This window comes from Strix uralensis, chromosome 2 (genome assembly GCF_047716275.1).
Source record: "Strix uralensis isolate ZFMK-TIS-50842 chromosome 2, bStrUra1, whole genome shotgun sequence".
NCBI lineage: Eukaryota > Metazoa > Chordata > Aves > Strigiformes > Strigidae > Strix > Strix uralensis.
In genome coordinates this window covers 18059866-18086430 of record NC_133973.1, presented here as the reverse complement: position 1 = coordinate 18086430, position 26565 = coordinate 18059866, and the positions used below count along the sequence as shown (strand labels likewise).

The following is a 26565-nucleotide window of genomic DNA, read 5'->3' as shown; positions in this document are numbered from 1 at the left end:
AAAAATACAATAAATTGCTTTTGGTTGAGCAGTTTAGAGATTACTTCTATTGCTTTACTATTACAGATTACTATTTAAGTATATAGCTGTTCTGTACTGAACCATTCAAATATGTTTATAATTCTCCTTCATTATATCTGCTTTCCTACAAGTGGCTTGCTGGGGTTTTTTTTTAATTTACAGCAAATTATATCTCATTGTTCAGGCTATGAACGCTTTAGATCTGTGACTGCACAGTGGCAAGCACAAATGGGCCAAAATGTGTTTGTGATATCCAAATAAGAACACAACAATTTATTTTGCCAATAACTATCCTCCATGGAATCTGTAAGTAGATGTTTCACACAAAACCAAATGAAAAATAATCAGGATACTGCCCAAATATATATACACTAAAAAAAAATGAGGATGACAAATAATATTTCTTCTTCACAGCGCCTAGAACATTTTGTGAATTTAACCATTTCAGATGGAACATGCTCTGGTAACCCTGCATCTAATCCAGTAGATACTCAGATTCCCAGCACAGTCACAGCTAATTCTGTGGCCAGGGTTTTCAGGTTACATATGCAAGCAAATTAAGGAAATGGAGACAAAAACAAAAATTCAGGCATGCACCAAATCGCTTAGACATTGACAGTCCCAGAAACATACAGTTTTCAAGAAAATCTTTTATGTTTTAAAAGATGCTCCTAAAAGAAATGAGAAACTTGACTCCCACAGGCAAGTCATCTCTTATTAGCAACAGCAATTCCTTTAGAAAAGATTTGTTGCACATTGAACTAGATCTTGGATATACCTAATAGTTTAATCCCTGCAGATAGAAATTAATCTAAAAAAATACCCTCTCAACTTACCTTTTCTCTCATATAATGTCTTGACCATCAAAAAGGATTCTAAATATGGCACTGCAGAGCATGGTGTCTGATTATGTCGAAATTACAGCTCAAATACGTGACTTCAAATATTTTTCTTAATGTCATGTCTGTAAATTCTCCATATTGTGTGGAAATCTGATTAGCTTCCTTCTTTTTCCTTCATCCCTGTTAAATGTTCTGACAGCTAAATCCTTACCTTTTATTAAACGTGTTATTAAAACTACAGCCTCTGTGACACCTCTGAAATCCTGCTGGTGAGCTTTCATAGATGTAACTACATATCTTTATTGCAGTTGAACTGCTGTAATAGAGGGAAGAATTTTGACTTTTGGATGCATTTTTTCTCAAAACTGTCCTCAGTTCTTAGTTAAAACTTTGTTTCTTGCTGCTTCTGCAACATCTATCCACATGGCTGCAGTTCTCTGTTCCACAGACTGTGCCCAGGTGGCCAAGGCGGCAAATAACACCCTGGCTTGTGTCAGAAATAGCGTAGCCAGCCGGACTAGAGGAGTGATCATCCCCCTGTACTCGGCACTGGTGAGGCCGCACTTCGAACACTGGGTCCAGTTTTGGGTCCCTCACTACAACAAAGGCTTTGAGGTATTGGAACGTGTCCAAGGAAGAGCCTCAGAAGCTGGTGAAGGGTCTGGAACACATGTCTTACGAGGAGCAACCAAGGGGACTGGGGTTGTTTAGCCTAAAAGAAAAGGAGGCTGAGGGGAGACCTTACTGTTGTCTACAACTACGTGAAAGGAGATTGTAGTGAGGTGGGTGTTGGTCTCTTCTCCCAAGTAACAAGCGATAGGACAAAGGAAACAGCCTCAAGTTGCACCAGGGGAGGTTTAGATTGGATATTAGGAAAAAATTCTTCACTGAAAGGGTTATCAAGCATTGGAACACACTTACCAGGGAAGTGGTTGAGTCACCAGGTGTGGCATTTAAAGACATGGCTTTGTGATGCACTTGGCAATGTTAGGTTTATGGTTGGACTCGATGATCTTAAAGGGTTTTTCCAACCTAAATGATGCCATGATTTTCTTGGAATAAAAGTGAAACAGTTTCAGATAGTCTTATTTTGGTATTGACATTTTTTCCTGTTGACTTTCACACAACTTTAATTTTAATCATGTGTACTGGGTCTGTCTGGGATAAAGTTAATTTTCTTTATAGTTGTCCATATGGTGTTGTGTTTTAGACTGGTGACCAAAACTGTGCTGATCACACCCCAGTGTTTTAGCTGTTGCTGAACAACGCTTGCACAGCATCAAGGCCTTCTCTGTTTCTCACTCTGCCCTCTCAAGGAACAGACTAGGGGTAGGCAAGAGGTGGGGAGGGGTGTCATGGTTTATACCTGGCCGGCAGCCAAACACCACAGAGGTGCTTGCTCACCCTCTCCCACTCGGGGGATGGGAACAGAATTGGAGGGGGAAAGGAAGACTCATAGGTTGAGATAAAAAGTTTAATAATTGTAATAAAATAAAACAATAATAGAAAATACAAATGGTTAATGTACAATGCGATTGCTCACCACCCGCCAACTGATACCCAGTCCGTTCCCAGCTAGCGATCCCAAAACACCAAGATCCCAAAACTGCAATCCCGGAAGCGAGACAGAACCCCCTCCTTTTCAGCTGACCCTCCTCTATATACTGAGCATGACGTTACATGATATGGAATATTTCACTGGCCAGTTTGGGTCCAGTGCTCTGGCTCTGCTCTCTCCTAGCTTCTTGTGCACCTGCACGCAGGCAGGACATGGGGAGTTGGAAAGTCCTTGGTCTCTCAGCGACAACTGAAAACACTGGCATATTATCAGCATGCTTTTCATGCCAAATCCCACACTGAATCCAAAACACAGCCTATTCTAGGTACTAAGAAGAAAAATTAACTCTATCCCAGCTGAAACCAGGACAAGGGGACACAGACTGACGAAAAGAATATTCAATCCCATAGAATATCATGCTCAGAAATCAAACTGGGGGGTGGGGGTGGTAGTTTTTTCAATGGAGCCATTACTTGGAGACCGGATGGGCATCGGTCCACTGTTGGGAGATGGTGAATAAGTGCCACTGCATCACTTTCTTTTCCCCCCATTTACTAAACTGTCTTTATCTTGACGCACAAGGTTTTGCCCTTCCGATTTTCTCCCCCATCCTGTTGGGTGGGAGTGAGCAATCGACTGGGAAGGGGCTAAACTGCTGCCTGGGGTCAATCCACCACAATATGTCATATTAAGAAGCAGAGGATGTCTTTGAATTACAGTTCCTTGTTCACTAATCATGATTCTCCAACCACAGAGCAGACCAGGAACTAATAAATACAATTAGATTTCTTAATTCTGGTTTTAAATACCCTAAAGTATTTTATTCACCCCACAAGTCCTGCCCTTAAGCTATGTTTATGAAGATGGTTTAGTGAACATAACATGCTGTGACCTTTTTCAGCCATTATATTGGGTGTCACATTATGCATAAAAAGTAGTTTACAATATTCAAGCAGAGATTACAGAGATTAAGAAGCATTATCATCCATTGTATAGTCATATAGCATCATAAATATCATATTTAGCTATAAAAATGAAACACTGATTTTTTTCTAATGAGACTTTTCAAAGGTAAGTTGTTTGGTAAATATTTAGAATACAAAAGTCACACAGAATGATGTAAATATTTTGGTCAGGAACACTCATTGAAAGATTATGTATATTTACATATCTAGGGGTGGGAATATCAGTTTTACCTAACAGATAGATTACTATGTGGTATAAAACTGCAGTTCTGGAAGACAATTACGAGTCACAGTGAGAACCAGCTGAACATGAGCTCCCAATATTATTACTGTAGTGAGAAATCCTACTGGGAACTCTCTTTGATGGTTAATGGGAGAATCGGAAAGAAAAGAGGCATGACGATTTGTAACAGTAGAAAATAATGAAATTGACTGCAAATAGTACATACTTGTGTCCGTATTTTCAAAAAAGAAGAACCACACAATGATTTGAACTTCGGAGAAGTAGGAGAAGGAACAATGAAGGACTTGATCGATTTAGATACAGTATAAGGCTGAGAAAGAAGAATCAGACAGTAGGAACCCCTTTTTATGCAGTGATCTAATTAATTAATGGAACAAACTACCAAGGGAAATTATGGTGTCTTTTAAAAAGAATTACTTCAGTGAATTACTTGTTACTGAGTAAATGCAATGACAAGGCTTGAAATCTTACAGCCTCTGATATAAGGGTGATCTGATGAATTGTTCTTTCTGGTCATAAAGAATTTAAATATCTATTGGGTTCTGATAGTCACAGTATTAAAAGTGAAGATTAGAAGCACTGATGATATTATAATTCACCCTGCTACATGAAATGTTTAAATCACCTTAATCCTTAAAATCAATATTGAATTGGCCATATGGATTTGAAAATGTGTATGTTTCCAAATACACATAACTTATCAGGTTTCTATTTCATAGGCAAATCCAAATGACTGGGAACTACAGTGAGCAGAATTTGCATTTCTTTCATGCTATTATCTGTACTATTTATTTGTTGTTATCTTCTGTAAAATGTAGTTCTCTGCTTGTAGATAACAAGATAATATGAAATATAGAACTAAATTGTGGACACTGAGTATCACAGTATTTACCATACACTCCCTCCCTTTTTCTTATGATGCCATACTACTACCTGAGCATGTTTAATGCACTAACTTCACTTTTTGTGTGTATTAGTGATTTCACTATGCACATCTTAGTCTTGTATCTCAGATACTTATGTTTTACTTGCTTATCTTGCTATCTTTTACCACTTTCACATTACTTGCTCTGTTCTCTCTTATCATTTCTCCACCTTAAATTCCTTCTTTCTATATTGTGTGTTGTGCCTAAAGCTGCATCTGATTCTTGTGTTATCATTTCACACAGTAAAGTTGTACTGCCTTTCTTTGTTCTTTTCTTTAAGTCCACTTTCTTAGCTAACTTCTTACACTGTTTTCTACTCTTTATGCATCCAATGAATTTGTATTGGAGAATGCTACTTTTTTTGCTAATTGCTTTGTTAATTGATAGTTTTAATAAAAGAAGAGGCCTAAGCTTCTCTCTCTTCCTTTAGAAGTGTTCTGTTTTTATGTGACTTCAAAGGAAATTAGGAGAATTCTAAAAAATAATCAATCTACTTAAGAAAATAAACAGTTAAAAATCTTAAATATTGTAAAAGAATGTTCCAAGACATATTGGCCCAATCACCTTCAGAGATATCAGTGAAAAAATGAAGGTGAAGATGGATGCAGCTACATTGAAAAAAATGTTTGCAAGTTGGCACTGGAAAACCTCAGTATCATCTCTGATTGCAGCCTGAAAAAAGATTAGTGAGTGAGTACTGGTGACAAATAGTACTAAGCCATTCAAAAATGTGTTACCATACACTATAGAAATGTCTTCTAATTAATTAAGAAGGAGCTAAAAAGTGAATTGTTAACTGATGCATTTACTATAAAACAATTATTTTAACAGAGAGGGTAAAATAATCAGTGTAGTAGGGAGAAAAAAATCAGTACTTTGACAAGTCCAGTCTCAACAAATTCTTAACAGAAAAAAAAAACCTAAAACTGTATATTAGTGAGAGTTCTTAAAAAACTTTAAAGATCCCCTGAAGAAAGAAGATATTCAAAACAGAATTACTTCTGTGGATAAATCAATAGGAAAATTAACAATTGACAAGGAAGCTGTTCAAATAACTCCGGGAACTGGGATTAATATAGTTTCATCACTCACACAGCTGTCAAATAGTTTAGAGGACTTCTAGTAGGCTCTTTACAGCTGAGGCTATACATTTTGCCTGACAAGTCAAGAAAGCTGGAACAAGCCCCTTCCACATGTGAATAATTTCTCTTAGCTTTGTGTTATGAGTCACCTTCCTCTCCTTTTATGCTAATTTTAAACTTTTTTGGAAGTTTATGAAGTGGCTACACACAAGTTAAAATTTAGATTAATGTCAGAAGCAGAATGTTTTTTTCACGATTAATTTTCTTCTTCAAATAAGAACACTTTATCCCAAATCAACAGTTGCAAAGTAGGTTCAGCTCATGCAAAATACGGCATTCTTAGAGTTAAGCAGGGGTACTTATAGAAGAAGTTTATCAGGAATAGACAGGTCCTTATGACAACAGTCTCCAAACCATAGCTCATAAGCAAATTTTGCTCACAAAATTGTGTTACATTGCTTAATGCAATGGGTAATAAATAATAATTTTTTTGAAGTTACAGTGAAGCCAGAAGGAAAAAAACCCAACAACTGGAGTTGCCAAAGGTACATTATTTCATTAGTATTACTGCTAATAGATAAGTGAAGGTTGTGGACCACCACATTTCAGTTAGGCTTTCAGGTTTTTTCCTGTCCTCCCTAATTTTCAAAGCTTTATTAACCACTTAAACAGTGCTTAATCCCCTAGAAAAAAACCTGCCCTTCTAACAGTCACAGCACCACAGGCTGTAGTGAGAAAACCTAAGAGAAATAATCCTGACCCCAAGGTCAGTGAACAGACTTCAGCTGGAACCCTGGATAACAGTTCACACAAACTCGACTGGCCTGCCCATAGCACACATTCACATCCTCTTTTGAAACCTATGAAGGAGTTCCTTCCCATTTTTTGTACCAATCCAAAAAACCTTATTCTGCCTTTTCAAGGTTATGGAGGGACAGTTTGTTGAGTAAAGATCTACTTTCATTCCATAGCACAGGCTTTTTCATAAATCAATCGGTCATTTTGAACTATAGCCCAAAGAACAGAGGAAGTATCAGATGTGTTCATTATTAAAGTAGAAATTTTAGACAGCCTATCACTGAGAAGCTAAATTGGAACTCAACCAACAAAAGCTGATTCTATTGACCTCAAAGATATTAATGTTTTACGCTGCATTTTCGTAGCTCTAAGCACTTAATTTATTACCTGTTCAAAATACAAGGAAGAAATCTGACAAGCAAATAAAGAAAACAAATTTGTAGGAAAAACTATTGTATTCTCACGCTTCAGGAAGGTTGCACAAATAACTGGGAAGAAAATGAAAAAATAAAATCATGTATTATATTACAAAGGAATGGATGACACAGTTGTGCATGACTCATCTGCAGCTAAATGATGGGATTGCATACAAATGCCACATACAAAACTACTGTGTTGTATATTTACTTGCTTGGGTAGGTACCGCTAGAGGTTACCAAAACTGCTGAAAGCTTGCAAACATTACATTATGAATCTATTATAAACAACAAGTCTGGGAGGTAAAGGTTAAGGTTCTGCAAATTCCAAAAGAATACCTCCTGATTTTTTCTCCTATTTCACCCTAGCCTGTTAGTTGAAAATCTCTGAGGCATACTCAATAGAAACATTCTTTGTGACTGAGTATGTCAGTAAATTAATGACTTCTGTTAATGTCACAGTCTCAGGAAAACCTATCATCCCACCCTCCTAACCCCAAAAATGTTCACAGCAGTAACTATATGTCAATGACATTTTTCTTACACATGTAAACACCAGACACATGCATTTATTTTGGGGGGGGAAAAAAAGCTTGATTAAAGTAACATGTACGATTTATGCAGTACCTGAACAAAAATCCCTATCAAAAGCACAAACAAAACAAAACCTGTCACTCTGCTCCAGGAAAAGGGAAAATGCTGATGTGCCCATCATGGGACAAATGTGTTCTTATTTCTGCAGTGATATTCTTAATTACACCAATAATTATGCCATATTGTGCATTATATTAGGATAGATAAGTAAGTCAGATTAGATAGCACTGTGGACATAATACAACATCTCTGATGTTTGTGCAAGATTTAGAAATACACCAGTTTTACTGTTCTTTACTAAATCAGTAAGTATAATAGGAGTTATTAGTCGATCCCAAAAGCACTATTTTGCCTTACATTTTAGTAAGAATCAAGTCATAATTAACACGAACATTGGCCTTTTGTTGCAGAGACTGCATACAAAAATGACATGAAGAAGCATACAAATGTCATATTCTCTAAAGTACATGAGCACTTGTAAGTTCAAGTTTCTTTTTACCTTTGTAAAAGGTACAGGATCCCAGAATAACTTAAATAAAAACAGTTTAGAAATACATTACAGTTTAGTTTTTAACTTCAGTATCTTTAGTATTTTATAAGCCAAAGTAATGCAACTTTTCATATTTTAATAGCTCTATGCAATTTTTCAGTATGTTCAAATACCTAAACCAAACTGTACATTTGGTATATTTTAATGAAGTTTGTCAGAATGACACTGACTGAAAAATCAGCAAACTTTTATTTTAATCGGCAGTTCTGCATAACTGTCAGTGAGTGAGAGAAATAACTCTCATTCCATATAAGTCTTTTGTCTCCACTATTTATTTGGGGTTTTCTGTTTGTTCCTTCTTTCTGCATCATTTCAGAGGTGCAGCATTGCCACCAGGTCCTACTGCTCACAGCAGCCTTTCCTGGCATGTTGACCTAACGCATTTTCCGTCATTCCATTGTGAGAAATAGAGGACCTTGTTTGTCTGCGTATCCAGTCATCTTCTGCGGTATGTGACCAGTATCTTATATGGATTGTGCTTCTCCAAATCATGGATTCTCACCTGCACAATTTCCCAAAAAGTTTGTTCGAAAACTTATTTGTTGTAGTGCACATGAATCTTTAACCCATTTGCACCTTAGATTAACTCATCATCAGACATATCTTCTTCCTGAGGTAACAGTGCATGCACACTTCTCTTAACTACCTCTCCATACTCAATCTACCCACTTCCTCTCAGTTTCCACTCTAGCCTCTTCTGCCTATTTTATGTCTCAGGAAGCCTTATTCTGTATGTTTTCCTCATGCTACAAACCACTTTTCTCCCACACATTTATTCTAGCTACTTTTTTAAAAAAAACAAATTGTACTTATTTGGGAAATTCTCTAATAATTGAATCCCAAGTACTGACTCAAATGTAAACTCCCCGCATCGTAGTAAGTGCTGCCAATTTTTAAAACACAGCAAAGGTCCTAAACACTTGAAAACCTCAATATGCTGCTAAGGGTATGTAGGACCAACCAAAATAGTTATGTTGTAATAGCTGTGTGTTAAATCAACTTTGAGTGCAGGTTTTTTTGTGCTTGTATATTGTGATTATTGTTGTTGGGGTAATAAAGCTTCTAAGAACTTAGAGAATAACTGAAGTTATATCTTAACGTGCTTTCCAAAAGCCAGCCTCCCTGTGCAATTCAATAGAGCTCATCACAAAGTTAGAGCAAAAAATTCCTCACCATATTTTCTCATCACAGTATATGACAGTATTTGCTTTTTGCTAAAGCAGAAATTCCTTGCTATATTTTCTCATCATATTGTATGACAGTATTTGCTTTGTTCAGGATTTTTGAAGGAAATAAAACTTTCTGAATTATAACTCAAGATTGCATGAGACTGCATACAAAATGTAAACCTCAGAAGCATCTGTAACAGACTGAAATTATGTCTAGGAATACAAAGAATTGGAAAACCCTGAAAAAGAGTAATCCATAAAGTTGAAAATAGTTTGAGATTAAGAAATGTCACGTTGCTTGAAAGCCCTGAGGGCAGAGACACAGAAGGCATTTTATAAAAATGGTGCTGAGGATAGACAGTTTCTACTTTCTTCTGGAATGTATCACAAGAAATAAAATAACTAAAAACAAAACAAGATTTTTCACTCAGAAAAACAGTATTTTCTGAGCTCATTTCAAAGAAGCAAGTAATTATATGCCTCATACACAAGAATTAAGAGATAATGCCAGCTAATATAAAAATAAGTGATATACAATATCTACAGTGACATCAGAACTAGAAGCTGATAAAAAGGTGTTAAATGCTCCAGTATACTGTATCTTAATCAAAAAGTGAAACTACAAATGCCTCTGATACTCTGTTACGTGCATTAGCTGGGTGGAAAGAGAAGACAGGTTTTGGAACTATAGCCACTGGCAAAGCACTGATGGTTGAACTTCAAAGAGTAAAATGCTCCTGTTCCCTACGCTCACCTGGCCACACCATCTCCAAGTATACCAGACACCTCTAAAGCTCTGGGGCCCTGTACGCAATGTCAAGTGCCTCCGGGCAATCTGTACTAACAGTAGAGTGAACCCATTTAAGACATTAAACTGCAATAGTGAACTTTAATCTAGAATGATCGGTGCAGGAAAAAAAGCACTAGTTAAATATCTTCTCTAAATGTTTAAACTGGTTAAATAACATTAACGTATTTACAATGTTTTTCTGATTTAGCTAACCTGATACCATTTTACCAGATGCTGAAGTCCATATTAATCCTCTCTTAAATTATTAAAATTTTTTCTCAAGTTATAAAATTGAAAACTATTTTTCCTTTTATTTCACAAAAAACGTATTCATAACATAGTACTAACTCTAGCATAGGACTTTTTAACATGGCACTTTATGATGTGTAACAATTAGAATCAGATTCAAAGTAAGATAGATTCTTAACACTCAGAAAAGCAAGAAGAGGGCATAATAACGTGTCCTCACATCATTCTGTTATTCCTACTTACAACACAGGCTGCTCCAGTACTGAGAACAACTAAAATCTTTCTGACAAGTTTATATTGCAAGAATATCTACCCAGGTAGATATTCTTGCCATTCACTTCCAGAGTGTCAGAATGCCAAAATCAAGACAATAAAACAAAATAATAAGTGACTTACCCCATTTAAAGGAAACGTTTTCCATCCTAGTTCTCCGAGGGCAGCTGTAGTATCAAGTAACACAACTGAAAATGGAAAAAGAAATGGTATGTTTGTGGTATTGCTTGAATTAGACACATACAACATAGTAAAATATTAAACTGGTATGAATTGAACCAGCTATACTAGCCAGGTATATCTGCTTAAAGCTATTAAAGCAATTAAAATGGAGTATTAATAAAAACAGAACCTAAACATTTAGGCTTTCATGGCTTACATTTCACTACCAAATGTCTCAGAAGATGTAACTCATAGAAAACCTGAAGAAGTCACTGCCAAATCACAATACACTACCAATGCTTAATCATTAAAAGGGGCCTGAATAAGCATGCACATTTCTGCCATCCCTTGCCTGGAAATCTAGAAAGTCTGCACATGGACTTAAGCATTAAAGCTAATAAGGAAAAACAAGATTTTTTTTTTAAACCCAAAATTTCCCAGAAATAAAGTTATACATCATACAAATTGTAAAATTCAGAAAGAACACAGAAAGACTAACAACTTTAGAGTTGATATTTTAGCTGGAAGGTGCTAAATATATTTTGTGACACTTGTCACATTTGTTTTGGTTTTTAAATACATGACAGGATGTGCATTATTGTACCTGCATATAAAAAAGTTTTTCCCTTACTGTAATATGTTAAATTACATTAGCTTCATTTTTCTCTTCACTAATATGCAAAAATTACACAGAACACAGTTCATAGTGATAAGGAAGCTGACTGTAAACTAAATATTTAGTACATGAGACATTGTACCTACATGTACTGCTGCCCTCTAATGGAATTGTTTCATCTGACCCTCTAATTTAAGAAATGTAAATTAGGATTTAAACATAGAATCAAGTATTGTATGGGCCAGTTTGTTTTAATCATCAAGTTGGCGTGTTTTGAATGCTCATTTTCTCCTTACAGCCCACAAATTCCAGTTCTTTGGATGGTTAAATGATGAAGAAAAATGAAGCTATTGGTTTGGAACGTGACACCATTAGCCATACATTTGGGGGGTTTATGCTGTTGCACATCTTCCACCTCTTATCTGTCCAAATAATCAATGTACAGCTATCTATAATGTGTTTCTATAAAGCAGTACAGCAGCAGCTGCAGCAGCAGCAGAAGCCAGATCATGGCTTTTTGCCTTATGGAAAAGGCACATTGGCATGGAAAGGGTATGAACTCGTCAGCTTATTAGAGGAAACTTGACCTAGCATCTTCCTTTGTCTTTTGTATTAGTGACAATTAGAGTTCCCCTATATCTGAATGTATGTTGACTTTTAACCTGAAACTGAAATAGTCTTATCAGCAAATTTGCAGTCAGGCAACAAGCTCAACATTAACCAAATAAAAGTTTAATGATTTATTTGAAGAAACTAATGACATTTTAAAAAGGTTATTCAACAAAGGGGAGTATTCTGCTTTCCACAACTTCACCAGTTTAAGAAACTTTGTGAATAACTTGAGCATAAATTAAACATTTTTTTACAAGCCCTATTTTACTTCCAGAAAATGGAATCACTATCCCCACTGAGACTATTGCTGCCTTCTGCTTACTGAAAAAGCTGTGATTTACAGCTGTCATAGTATTTTCTATTTGCATCAGGCTACCATACTCTGTTGAAGAGTCAGAAAAGCGTCTTCCCACTCGGCCTGTGATGCAGCAGTCTCCTGTGTAAACCTTCAAGTTATAAAGTACTGCGGATCTGTCACCTCCAAAAAAATAAAGCCACTGAGTTTAGATATTTCCTTTTTGTAGAGAAGAACAAATGCTTAGCTGGTTTCTGAGAACATTTCAGTTCATCTTAGGAGTTTGTTTTCTTCTCTCCATCGCTCCTCCCCACCTCTCTCCACCCAGCAAACATGGACTATTTGTAAATATACTTGGTTTTCACCTGAGGTTATATCTTGCTACTTATGGATCTCCAGGCAGAAATGAATTCTTTCTACAAACAGCATCGGGGCTTGAAGTGTCTTTTCAGTTTTACAATTTTTGTGGTAGCAGGACCATGATTTAATAAACATCATCCAGGTATTCAAAACTAATACTTCCACAGACAAGCCCCAAAATACAGGAAGGAAAACTAATTCATTTCTTCAGTGGAGCTTGAATTAATTAATTCCTTGCCCAAACCAATCAAGTACTACTTGAAAGCTCAAAGCTATACATCAAAAAAATTAAAAACTAGAATAAATTAATCACTGAAAGTAAAATAAGTTTAAATTTAGTTGAACTATGATCTAATAACATTTCTTGTATACATTTACCAAATGATCCCCATCAAATAACTGAGTTTTGTTAAAATACAATTTTTGATACATTTTACATTCCAAGCCTCTTGTATGCTCATATATGCTCCACCAAATCTGTTAGAACCTCAAATGGGATTATTCAAACAACTAAACAGCTACTAACCAGAATTAGAATGCTATCATCTTTGCAGTCAGAAATTAAAATCATAAAAATTAAAAGACTGTCCTTCCAACAGTACTTGTATTACAAGACATAAAATAATTATCTATCAAAAATGTGCAAATACTGGCAGATCAAGTAAACATTAGGTTTATGGCAAAGAAATACAAACCCCAGTAAAGCGGTGAAACCAACAAGGCCAGTTATACAAATGAGGACACTGATAAAGTAATAAAATCCTCACACACTTCAGTGATTTGGAGATACCTACATGATAGACTTCAGTGTGGGACAGAGATACCCAAGCTATCTTTAAATGAGGTAATTAAGAAGCAGTCTATCCCCAGCAGCACAGACCTGATGGCAGACTAATATGCACTGCCAAGAAGCTTCCAACTCGCAGCTGCTTGGCAGAAAATTCACTCTGCCAAATAAACCCAGACTAAGAAGAATGCCTGCATGTAGACATCTGAATTACATACAGGAATGAATGCTTCTCCTCTGACTGCAGAATAGTGGAAGTTTCAAAAGAGCTGGAAATTTGCATACAAAGAGACTAAAAGGAGATAGTGGGCACTACATATGATGCTTAAAATGAGAAAATTCCCTAAAAAGTTAATGGGACCAGGAAGCTGTGTTTACTGACCCTTCTCCCTACTTTTACTTATGTATACTCCTTTGTATGCCATTAAAAGCCCCATTCCTCTTAAATGAGACTTCATGCAAAGTGGCCATTATGGACAAGCCATTAGCTGCCGGCACAAGCAAAAGTCTGTGTCTGGAACTACTGCAGATAATAATAACTTGGTTGCAACTAAGCAATGTTATTGACACTTCTGACATCCAACTTTTACTTGTAGCAGCCAGTTTTTCTGAGGTGACGTAGAGTATAAAACTTGCAAAGGGAACAAGAGTGAAAGAGTGTAGGCCTACCATTACAAAGTCATGTCACGATTCAAAATGAACTCAAAGATCTTTTAAAAAATCTCTTTGGATAGAAAGAACTTAGATTTAGCATTTGCATGTCCTTCCTTACATAACTGATCTAGGGATGCTGTCACTAGCCCAACAATAATATACAGACTTAACCACACAGCTGTAAATCTATTGTTTCAGCTAACTGCACAATTCATACTTAGAATTTAAATGTGCTCAGATTTGTTTTTGAGTACATTAATAGATATTACATTATTATAACTCATTATGCCATATTGAGCTCCAGTTTCCTTTTTCTTGGACATACCTTGCACTGCTATTATTAGACTTTACAATTGAAATTAATCTTTTCAGAGGTTTTGCCTGGTCCTGAGGGAAATGTTTTATTTAAAATTATGATGAGCAGAGCTCCAAGGACTGACAGTGTGGAATTTTAATTCTAATTCCAAAATACTGTTCTGAAGATGAACTCTACAATCTTGTCTGTACAACCAAGGAAAAAGCCTTCCAAACATTAATTTCACGTTTCTTTTCTCCTCTTCTTGCTTTACACATCTCCAGACAGTCTGACCTAACAGTTTTAAATGAATAAAGGATTTTGGCCTACTTCATGGAATCATAGTCTGACATCAGAACAGGCCATCAGATCACTCAGCTTCATCTCTCACTCACTGTGGACTATTTCACTGTTACCTCTATAGTGGGTAAGCCACAGATTTTCAAGGAGACGAGAATGACAAACAGACATTAATTTCTTAAGAAAACACCAGTAACTGAGGGAGTTGCAGAAAAATACCAGAGTGGAAAAAACCCAGGAAAAAGTGCCGAAACTTAGAAGAAAACAAGTTGGCAAGACTGCAGGCCAGCTCACTCCAACGCATCCCACCCAGGTGACAACTGCTGGGCGGGCAGACTCGCCGGGTGCCTGCGCTGGGAGCGGGGCGCGTGTGCTGCCCAGCCTGGCAGCACGTTTGCCCTATATTGGCTGCTCTGCGGCTTTAGCCAGCAAACTCATGCCATGCGCTCTGAGCTACGGATGTCCTGCATGCAGAATCTCTCATATGCACTGGGTAAAAAGATGCCCAAATAGAAGATGAAAGGTTTTGGTATCAGACACCCAGAAATACCCAGAAATAGGTAAAAGTGGCACAGTTTTTTTCTTCTCTGAGAACTTACTTATTGACTGCAATCAGTTTATATTTATAAGACAAACACACTGAGCTTCTAAAGTCTCTCACTTCCAGGCCTCAAGAGAGTTGTTGCTCTCTTCTAAAGTGTCTGCACTTCTTTTTCAGGTTTTATGGCCTTTTTCGTTTTTAAAAACAGGATCACCTGCAGTATTCTGAAATCATTCCTTCTAACAATATATATTGAGATAAAGAACCCTGCCTATTTTTATATCCTGTTTCCATATCTAAGGTCACATTAGCCTATATTTCACTGCAGCATTGCACTCATAGGCAGTTATTAGTCTATCAAGATCACTGTCCTTTACAGAATCACTCCTTTTCATCATTATTTTTCAGTTTGGGTTGCATTTTTGTTCTTGAATGGACAAAGAACCGTTTGTTTATATTAAAACAAGTTTTACTTTTAAGGGCTGACCTTTGTTAAGTGATAAAGGCTGTTCCATGTCTGCATATCCTCTTTATTTATTTACTTACTACTCTTTTGTCAGCTATTGATTTTATATTTATTTCCTTGTTACTAATGAAAATCTTGACCAGTTAGAATTTTGCATGGTGTAAAAGTAATACCTCAAATTTTGTGATTTACCAGTCACTGAAAACTACTTTAAGGTTTCTTAGACCTCAGCTATTTAAAATCCATTTACTAAAAAACTAGTAAGCTTTTTCACTGTTGGAACACTTTGTGGTATTTTGTCATACTTTACAAAATCTAAATATATCTCTGCAGCATGTCTGCTTGAGGAATACAGAAAGAAGAGGGAGATATGCAATATGCAAGTTACCTTAGGCAATTAACATGTAATCAGCTGGGAAAAATTATTTAAATGCTTGGAGTTTTTGACCAGGCCTGTTTTCCATAAAACAAATTAACTGGCATTCATTGTATATGTATCAATTGAATCATTTTCCAGCATTTCCATTATTTTGCATGCAGCAACTATCTGGTTTAGGCAAGATTAATGAGCTGCAGTAATAAAGGATGAGGAGCACCTGTCTAGATAGCAATTCTGCCAGGAAAGTATATAGGAGTCATAGCAAATCATATAGTAAACAAAGTATTGATGATGCTGTTTGACTGAGATAAACAGGATTATAGCCAGAAAAATATATAGAGTAATTCTTACCCTCTCTTCAGCATTTCTAAGCCTTTAGTGGCAAGTGCTGTGCCTGGTTTTTAGTGCCTGACTTCAAAAAATACCTGGATCAGTTACAAAGACACCACAGGAGAGCAACGGGAACGATAAGATCTCTAGAAAGGCTGTGCTCTGGAAGGTCTGAGTGCACCAGGGTCATTTACCTTGGAGGTTAAATTAGAAGGACTATCCACTAACAATCTTCCAGTGTGTAAAAGGCTGTTTAAGGCAGAAGGGGATAATCTGTTCTCTACCTTAACGGCCAAAAAGGAAGAAGGTATTTAAATTACAGTAAAAAGAGTTTTAGACTTCAGGAAAATCCTTAGTACCCCTACAGTTGTAAAGAAGAGGGATACTTATGACTAATTGGGAAGCTGGGGAATCACCACTGTAGGAGGTGTTTAAAACACCTTAAACACTGTCAGACCCGGTTTCTACATAATCTCATGTTGCCTTGGGGCAGATGGGGGGGCTAAATGACTCCTCCAATCCTCTCCAAGGCTGTGATTTTTATAAAAATCTAGTTACCTGGTTAATGGTGCTTCCCTTTTCTATTCAAACCAGTACTCTAACACCTAAACTCTTCCAATATTCTTGAATTCCCTGAGTCCCCGAACTCATTAAATTTACCATCAGTAGCCCAGAGATCTCCTCAGCCAATTCTTTCAGGACTCTTGGAAGAGAACTATTTACGCCAGATGGGAAGTATTTCATATTCTTCATGTTGTGTGAATAAATTACTAATTTCTAATTTTCTCAATTCTGAACACCTTATTTTCTGCATCTTTCTAAAAATAGTTCAATATCATTCACACAAACATTTTTATTCATAATACAATAAAGTCCCATCGCCCTGACTGTTGTGATACTTTGGCTTTTACCTAACACACTTAGCTTCTATTTTCAATGTTCCACACTTCATACTTATAACATGTATTGATTTCCACATGTACTCTCTCTTTTCCATTAATTATTACAAGTGTTTATATTTCTAGTTTCTGCTGTCACATTACCTCTAATGTAGGTTGAGCCGTTACCCAAAACTGGCTTTTTTTTTATTGATCAATTATTTTCCAGTCAAGAAATTTAAAAAATAATTGATCAATTCATCTTTTTTATTTTCACACTTGCACTCTCACACAAACACACGATTAGAATTCTCCTCCAATGAATAAGAACTGGTCAGAATAATTTTTCATGTACAAAACCCAACATCTTATTTATGATAAATTCACCCTCTCAGTCCTAAGAATTTTGCAACATTATTAGACTGGCTGCAATATATCTTATGTTGGATAACTGCCTGTCTTTAAATTGGTAAGGTGTTTTACTCCCAGTTACATGAGGTCTCCAGTGAACATCTTCAAAAACTGATTCCCCCACAGGACCATTTTTCCTTCCATACATTACATACAGATGCTTAAGAAATAACTTACCCTATTTTCCAATTTAATTCAGTTATCTGTTTCAGTCTTACTGTTCCCTACTACTACCTCGATAGATATAATTTCAAATCCTGTGGCTCTGAACTAACAAGATTAAAACAAACAGTGGTTCTTTTGCATAAAATGCTACTACCCACCTTTTTGATTCAACCTTTTTTCCTAGAGAACCTTATCACCTATGTCTTAGCAAGAGCATTTTTTAAATGAAATTAAAATTTATGCTCTTTGCTATATCATTTTATGCTTTCCTACACTTCCATAGTGCTCCTGCTATTTCAGAGCCAATATAATTATCCTTCCCGTACCTTACGTGCAAACATGCACATTCTCCTGAGAGTGGAAGGCTGCTGTAATCCTACTGCTCCATCTCTCACTGGAATGTAAGCCAACATTTTCATACCAAAAGCTTCAGTTTTACATTATCCTTTTTCACATTGCCCTTCTTCCATTCTCACTTGAAAAATCAACATGAATCCCTTTATTCTCATGTTGTATTATTATTATTAGGCATTGCCAACCATTGCAGACTCCTCAGTTACATCAGACCAACCTCACTGGATTAAGTCTTAAATAGAAAAAGTGAGATGAAGCTCTGATTTATTCTCTTCTTGTGCTTTTTTGGTGGAAGACTTTATTGAATGTAGAGTATGAAATGCATATTTTTATGCGACTGTACCATGTAATAAGCAAGATAAGTAAACCAAGTGTTGTACTTTGTTCTTGCTACCTAAAATCATAAGACACCACACTGAGAGATCTAATTTATCTAATTATTTAAAATGAAAGAGTAATTCTTGTACCTACTGAGAGAACTGATGGAAGCAGAGGCAATTGATTTCAGCTGTATTTTCAGTACCATTATTCCATATACTGTCAAACCCCTGAAGTTAGTGAAATGGAAGCAGCAACTAATGGAACCTTGGAATGATATGGTATTTCATTTGAACAATTAAGTGGGTAAGACTTTACATATTACTTCTGCAAGTCATTACATACCACTTTTGCAAGCTTACATGTTCCTTTCTGTTTGAATTTCATTTGCCAAATATTTATTTTTTCAACTCCATATACTTTTCATCAATCAGAGTTTACGAAGGTAGAAGGAAGAAATAAGCCATTGCTTCACAAACCATTTGGATTTTTGTCTTCCATTATTTATGCTATGTAACTGATCCCCAACTGTATCATCACAACACTTTAGAAGAACAAGCCATGAACATCATATATGATTGTATCTGTAGAACAGGGAGTTATATGAACATCCACCTAACTTACATTTGCATGAACAAAAATGCAATTTTATAATTATTTTCAAATAACAAGGCATGTCACCACAGTCTGATGAAGAAAAGCTCACACTCTAAACAAATAATCTGTGTGCCTCAGCACCTCCGAAGTCGCTAGAAAAAAAATGTTAAATCTGAATCAAACCCAGCAATACTTGACACTCAAAATTCTACAAATAGGCCTAATTAATTTCATGACTTCTACAGCACCAACGGATTAAGGTATTTGTCTTTTACCAAAATCTTCTAAGACTCTGTAATTGTTCTACTTCATGTCTAGATTTTCTTTATCTAGAAATGATTGTTGAAATTATGACCATAAATTTTGAAGGATGGTCATAAAAGTCTGCCCTTCTGGAGAAAGCCTTTGACTTTCATATTGAGGGACTAGACACCAGTCCTTATGTGTTATTTCAATAATAAAAAGAACATAATTAGAACATATAATCAGCTAGTTGCCTATTGCATTTACTGTGGCTTATTTTTAGTATTGTTAACACCTACCTTTCTGAAAGCAGGACAGTGGATTTAAAAAATGTGACAAGTCTGTGGCTACAGGCTGACAAGCTTTAAGTTAACTTGAGGGTTTGAAGCATCCAACCACAAACATTTCTTATTTTAACAACAGCATTTTTATTTTCTTCCTAATACCACTTTAATGTAAAACAAGCAATTGCAATACTTTAAATACCTATCAAAATTCTCTGATAAGCAATTATTATAATTCACAATTTATAACCTGTAAACAGCCCATGAACATACCTGTATCTCATCATACCTCTACTTTAAATGACATGACTGATACTTACAATTTTTAAATTTTAAAATCAGAAAATATTTGAAATACTGGACATATTTAAATACCTGTTTTACAAAGTTGAAGCTTAAGACATAGTCAGATAAAAAAACTGAGATGGACAGACTTATTTTCAGGAAACATGAATCCTTGCACCCAAAAGACATAATAGTAAAATTTTATGTTCTGGTTTTTTCCATTGTTTTTGTAGCCTGTTTTTAATCACATTAAAATTACTTAGAATTGTGCTAAAATACTCTAAAAAGAAACAAAACAAAAAACAAACAGATAGAAACAACAGATTAATTCTGAAAATTAGTCAATTATGTCTAGATGCTTTCATTTAAATGAGTTTTTCTTGTTTAGACAATTAAAATAGAGACTATTTGCTGACTGTTAGCCTTTACAACTACTTAAACCAAGGTATGAAATCTCTGTAGCAGCTTTCTGTACAAAGCATCTTGTGAAACTTATTTCTCTGGTGTACAAAAAGGAATAACCAGGTGAATGAAGGAAAGAGAAACGACCTTTACTGCTGTTTTACAACAGAACTGAGAAAAGACTCCCTGCATGATGACCTACAACAGGAGCTCCTTGTTGTGGAGTGTAACTAGAGATTCTCCTACATTCACACCGATACAACTGTCCACATTTTGATGGTTTTTCTGCACATGCATATATGACCACTGTGATGGTGAACTTCTCTCTAAAGCAACTTATGAATGACAGAAGTTGTTAAATGGTTATTCTAATAGGATAACACATTGACTTTCTTTTTTCAATATTAAAGTGCTGCCTTATTACACAACTTTAATCCCTGTTCATAATACAGATAAATATTTCAAAGAAAGAGGAGAAATTAAAATGATTTATCAGTCACAGGCATGTAACACCAGTCAGTAAAAGATATGGCCTTTCCCAGTAATGCAGGTTCCATGTTCCATTTCATGAATACCAAGCAGAGCTGTCAGAATCAACCCGATACATTCAAGTGGCACCAAACAAACCAAGAACATCGAAAATTTATCTGTCAGTGCAGAAATACATGACAATTTCTGCACTGAAATATTTCTGGGGTAATAGTTACAATCCCAAATTGTACACAGTTAGATCTTAACTACATATTCTGCCACTTAGCATGTTGTTTTGCCCTAAGACAACTGTAAACATTATGTATTTTAAGGTCTAACATAAGTGCTTCCTTCTGCAATATGACTCTTATTCACAAGCACGAGAAAAAATAAAATTACTGAGGTAAAAAGAAAGCATATTCACACCTAAAAGAAAACCTCAGAAACAGATGAACCCCTAATTTTTCCTCAGGTAACTATGGAATCAAGAACAAATAGGTATTATTCTACCTCTTCTAGGCTATAACACAGATTTTTCCCCAAGAGCAGTGTCAAAGTGATTTCAAAGTGATTTAGTTGAACACTGCACTTCCAAACAGGGGAGTAAGACAGAAGGAGGTTCTCAAATACACAGATCAGCCAGATCCTACACATTCCTACATCTGTAATGCATCAGAAGGGGCTGAGCACTGCAATGTCAGCCCTGCAGGACAGGCAGGGAACACAGAACTGAAGAGTAAGTCCTGGTAGGTAGAAGCAGACTGCTCTACTTTAATGGACTCCTCACAAAGAATGAGATGAGAAAAAAGAGATTTTAGGTGCCAGGGAAACTGTGTTCTTAACCACTGACTCAGCTTTCATTTCTAACATATTCTGTTTCAGCAGGGATTGCTGTGAAAATAAAGCGAGATAAATTAATGATGTTCACAGGTCCAGAAAATAATACCAGAGCTGGTTTATGTCACATAGCTGTATTATTTTCCTAAGCTTTTGGTTTCATGCATGAGATACAAGGAGGTCAAGAGCTAAGCCTGATAAAAGTAGGAGTCACAAAATGATGATAGGAGCCCAGCTGCCCTATGTAATAATTTTCATTCTGTCTTGAAAAAACTAATTGATATTCAATTCACCATCATGTTCATGTCAACAGAAGATTATTGGGCAGATTTTTCTAAATGAACATGAATACCTGACAGTTTTGTCAGGTCTGTTTATTAACCTGAATATATCTTCATTATGAAAATTAGAAACAAGTGAAATTCAGACAAATGGATTTATCTTTCCTTGCACCAGTGAAGTACAAATGACTTGTGTGTGTAAATCAATCCTATTAGCCTGGGACTTGGTTTGTGGAGTCATAATGCTAGATTTAATATTCTCCACTTTGCTGTTAACCTCTTCTATTTGCATTCTTACAAGGACTTGTTTTTATGTCTTTTACTATTTTTTTTTTGAGTGGTGATAAAATGAACAAAAAGTTTACGTGACAACATCCATAAGTGAAAAAAAACATACAAAAGCTTTTGGAAAGTATAATAACAGCTATACATAACTGTCAGACTAATTACGAAGTTAATAATTCCATAGCTATTACTCCTATACTCTGCATTTCTTGGGACTTCTCTTCAAGAGGGGTAGAAACTTCCCACAGGAGTTCATGGGCATAATCAAACCCACTCTAGGCACCCATTCTTTCTTGCACTGCACTGATCCAAAGACCTAGCCTCTCTATTACTAAAGTATGAAATGGTATTGCAAAGGTTTGTTGGCTTTGCCCCATGCATAACTGGGGAGGTTGACAGAGGTACCTTACAACCTGGTCACGTATCTCTTTTCAAGTGGAGGGAGAACCAGAATCAGTACAGACCTGTTCCACAACATCCCTTTAAAGAAATAAGTTTTGAAGAGAACAGCTGATAGAGTGACAAATGGGGACTGGGAAGACAGATGGCCACTGCTTACTCAAGTAGTTACTTAATAACCATAATGAAAAATTAGCTGTTTGGTGACTCCGAGGAACAGAACAGACAGATGTTAGGAGAGGTACAAAGGCTGAAGCAACTAAAAAGAGTTTGTGCTTGACTGGCAGCACAGCCCCATGAAGAGCTGTTTGAGGATGTCTAGCTCAAGAACTGAGGCAAGGGACCAGTTCTGGCTTTTTGGCAGGGCCCCTGAGGGTGCGTGTTCTCCCAGGTGCGGTCACAGCTGCAAAGCATGCTGCTTCAGGCAGGCTGAGAGCAAGAATCAGGAGTCTCAAACTGACATACAGGCAAATCAGACCTGGAATCACAGTCATGAAACACGAAGGCAAGCACTTCTGCAGTGGCACAGACCCCTCTGCTAAAGCCAAAGACTCTTCACTACACCCTCTCTGTCTTCTACTACTTCTGTAGTTCAGCATAACTTCTTAACTCTAGGCAGCTAAGTAAGAGTTTACCTACATTCAGTCCATATTTTTACATCATAAAATGAAGCAGGGTCATTCCTATTTTGAAGGCAGAAAAGCTGCAATACAGAAAGCTGAAGGTTCATATTAGCCCATAAATGGCAGATCTTCACTACCCTGCTTTCCCAAGCTAACAATAACACTAACAACGTCTGTATGAAGTGGTACAGAGGGTGGAAAAGCATAGCTGTTCAATACCCATCTGTTGCATTGTTGCAGTCTGAACTACTGCCCAGAATTTATCCACAGGTCATATAAATGAGCCTCCAGAAGTGACAGGACATTATTATTATTATCCATTAGAGATCTATGCCAATGCCACATAACCAGGATGAAGTCAGTATTTCATATTCAAATAAAAGGAGATGCTCCCTGATCTCCCTAATGACCTAAGAAAGCAAGTCACAAACAAAGGATAGGGGAGGGCTATCAAGCCTACATTTGTATTTTTCCTGCTTGTTAGAGGTGATATGGTTAGTAATTATTTTAGCTGTCAGCAGTTAAGACAAGTCATCAGTAGATCCACAAGCTGTGGGCATATCAAAGCAGATGCAGTCATGACTTTCGAAGGTGTCAATGATCTCAAGCAAAATGATCAGTTTTTCTCCTTTGCTTCCAGAAGTGGCATCTCATCTGCTTGATAATTTATCTCCTTTAGAAGTGAAATATGTAATACAGTTGGCCTTACTGCTGTAGTCTTGAAAGTGACCATGATGTGCAGAAAGAGTTTCACAGAACTCATGTGAAAAAAACCTCCCAGGAAGGAACACAAAGGCAACTCAGAAAACATGTTAACATTTGGTTATATTAAGTGTTTTCATTTTTATAATGCAGAACCTCAAAAATGTACCAAAGTAAATGCAACTTATTAGAAGAGTTGTTCCACTCATGACAAATATTCCCAGAGATATCCTAGGTTTATATTCATGATGATAAAATGTTTCTTATCTCCTTTGATTAAATATCCACACAGCCAGTCAGTTTAATGTTTTTCAGCTTTGTAAGTCTCTCTTTCACTGAGTCTGTCACTTTTCCTACTAGCTCTTCATTTATAATTTATGGTGTCAAGCACCAAGCTTTCACAGCATGAACATTTTACAGGTGCTAGGTCAGGCTGTCAAGCTAAAGTACATGCTAATAATTGGTAACTTTGAAAGTCTTGGTCTCTACCTACAGTGGAACATCAGCATGAGGGCTCAATTGTTTTTACAAAATAATCAGGTTTGCAATACTCTTAACCTTATCAACAAATAAATATACAACATCCTGTCATTTACTTGACAGGAAGTAAGTTTTGACTATCTAACCAAAACCCAAATTGCTTTAAAAGATTGCGATAGCACAGAGGAGTACTCACCTCTACTATATACAGTCTTTGAGCTTTGAATGATATACTTTTAAAGCACATACATAGAGATTAAAATTTCAAAGATAACTGAAGAGCATAAAATAGATCTGAGAATGCCATTATTCATATAATAAACTGTTATGCCTGGTCTGTTGAATAACTGGTCTCATATTCAACCGTATATAGTTACCCTTTTTTTTCCTTTTGTGAATATATGATAATCTAATTGCAGAAACCAAACTTTTTTTCTGATTTCACATCAAGAATAGAAAGTAAAAAGACTGCTTTTCCATATTATCTTATGGTTTTTTTCAAATTTTCTAGAATGCAAGAGGCAATTGGGATATGATGCAGGGAGTATTTTTCAATATATCTCTTCCCAGTCCACAGCTCGTTAAATGCCAGCAGAAGAAAAAAAATGTTGGAACCTAACAGCATAGTACTAATACTTTTTTTAAAATAATTAAACAAAAAAAACTTCCTGCTAGAACAGTGTAAAATTAAAGCAGTCACTTCTGATATGACTGAAAATAGTCTTTTTGGTAACAAGGGGTTGTCATGTGTAACACACGTGAAGGCGGAAAGCATTTGTGAGGCTTCCACTGACCTGAAATGAACACATCTTGGGCAGCATGATTTGGCAGGTACAGCATTGCATCACTACTGCTGGAAATGCAGTAGCACTCAGTGACTTACTTAGTTCAAAGCACCACTTGGAAGGGCTACTTGAGACTTAAGTGCCTGTTATACAACCCAGTGATGCAAGAGGAATGCCACTGAGGATGGCTGGATCACTGCCAAGGGACTTTGAAGGCAATGCCAAATATAGACTCTGTAATACTACATCCACACCCTTACTGCAGAATACGGGAATCTTTATATTTGAATGATTATTGCAAAGGGAATGTTTGAATTAAAATTTGCTTTATACCATTTTTCTTCAATTTTTTTTTTCCTCTTTTGCCATTCTGTTTGAAATGTTTGAGCCCAGAAAATGTAAGCAGCGGACAAATAACACCACGACTATGGAGATGAATTACTCTATTAAAGGAAAAATAGGGAATAATTTTAAAATTATTATTTGCTCCTCAAGACTACAATGTCATGAAAATGCTCAATTTGTCTGGGAAGGCTGTCCAGTATATCATAGAATTATAGAACTATAGAATGGTTTGGGTTAGAAGGAACTTCTACAGATGATCTAGTTCCAACCCCCCTGCCATGGGCAGGGACACCTTCCACTAGCCCAGGTTGCTCAAAGCCCCGTCCAGCCTGGCCTTGAACACTGCCAGGGAGGAGGCAGCCACAGCTTCTCTGGGCAACCTGTGCCACTGTCTCACCACCCTCACAGGAAAGAATTTACTCCTTAAATCCAACCTAAATTTATCCTCTTTCAGTTTAAAAACCATTACCCCTTGTCTTGTCACTACATGCTCTGGTAAAAAGTCCTTCTTCATCTTTCTTACAAGCTCCCTTTATATACTGAAAAGCCACAATACGGTCTCCACAGAGCCCTCTCTTCTACAGGACGAACAGCCCAACTCTCTCAGCCTTTCTTCACATGAGAGGTGTTTCAGCCCTCTGATCATTTTCATGGCCTCCTCTGGACCCACTCTAACAGGTCCATGCCTTTCTTCTGCTGGGGCTCACCAGAGCACAGGGAGAGAATCACCTCCCTCAACCTCCTGGCCATGCTGCTTTTTATGCAGCCCAGGATACATACAGCTGGCTTTCTGGGCAGCAAGCACACATTGCCAGCTCAAGTCCATTTTTTTATTCCCCAGTATCCCCAAGTCCTTTTCCACAGGGCGGCTCTCAATGCATTCATCCCCCAGTCTGTATTGATATTGGGGACTTTCCTGACCCAGGTGCAAGACCTTGCACTTGGCCTTGTTGAAGTTCACATCTATCTACGTATCTATTTATCTATCCAGTATATAGATCTATTATCTAGTGTGAAATAGTTTTTACCAACACAACAAAGACCAATCCTGTAAAATTACTACTGCCCCTGTACTTCTTCCCAAGAAAGTTTGTTAAGCATAAGTACTTTGAAAAGCATATGAAGATGCACTTTATGTTCCCCCTT

At 36.6% G+C, this 26565-nt stretch overlaps 1 protein-coding gene across 3 annotated transcripts in view; it reads right to left on the bottom strand.

Annotated features, from left to right (window-relative positions):
* The window catches only part of EPHA6 (EPH receptor A6), a 527052-nt gene that overhangs the window by 478491 nt on the left and 21996 nt on the right, over positions 1-26565 (bottom strand). For all 3 annotated transcript variants that reach the window (XM_074856969.1, XM_074856950.1, XM_074856960.1), the window contains exon 2: positions 10601-10665. In XM_074856969.1, coding sequence (XP_074713070.1) covers positions 10601-10665 — 65 coding nt within the window. The remainder of the gene's footprint in view (positions 1-10600; positions 10666-26565) is intronic.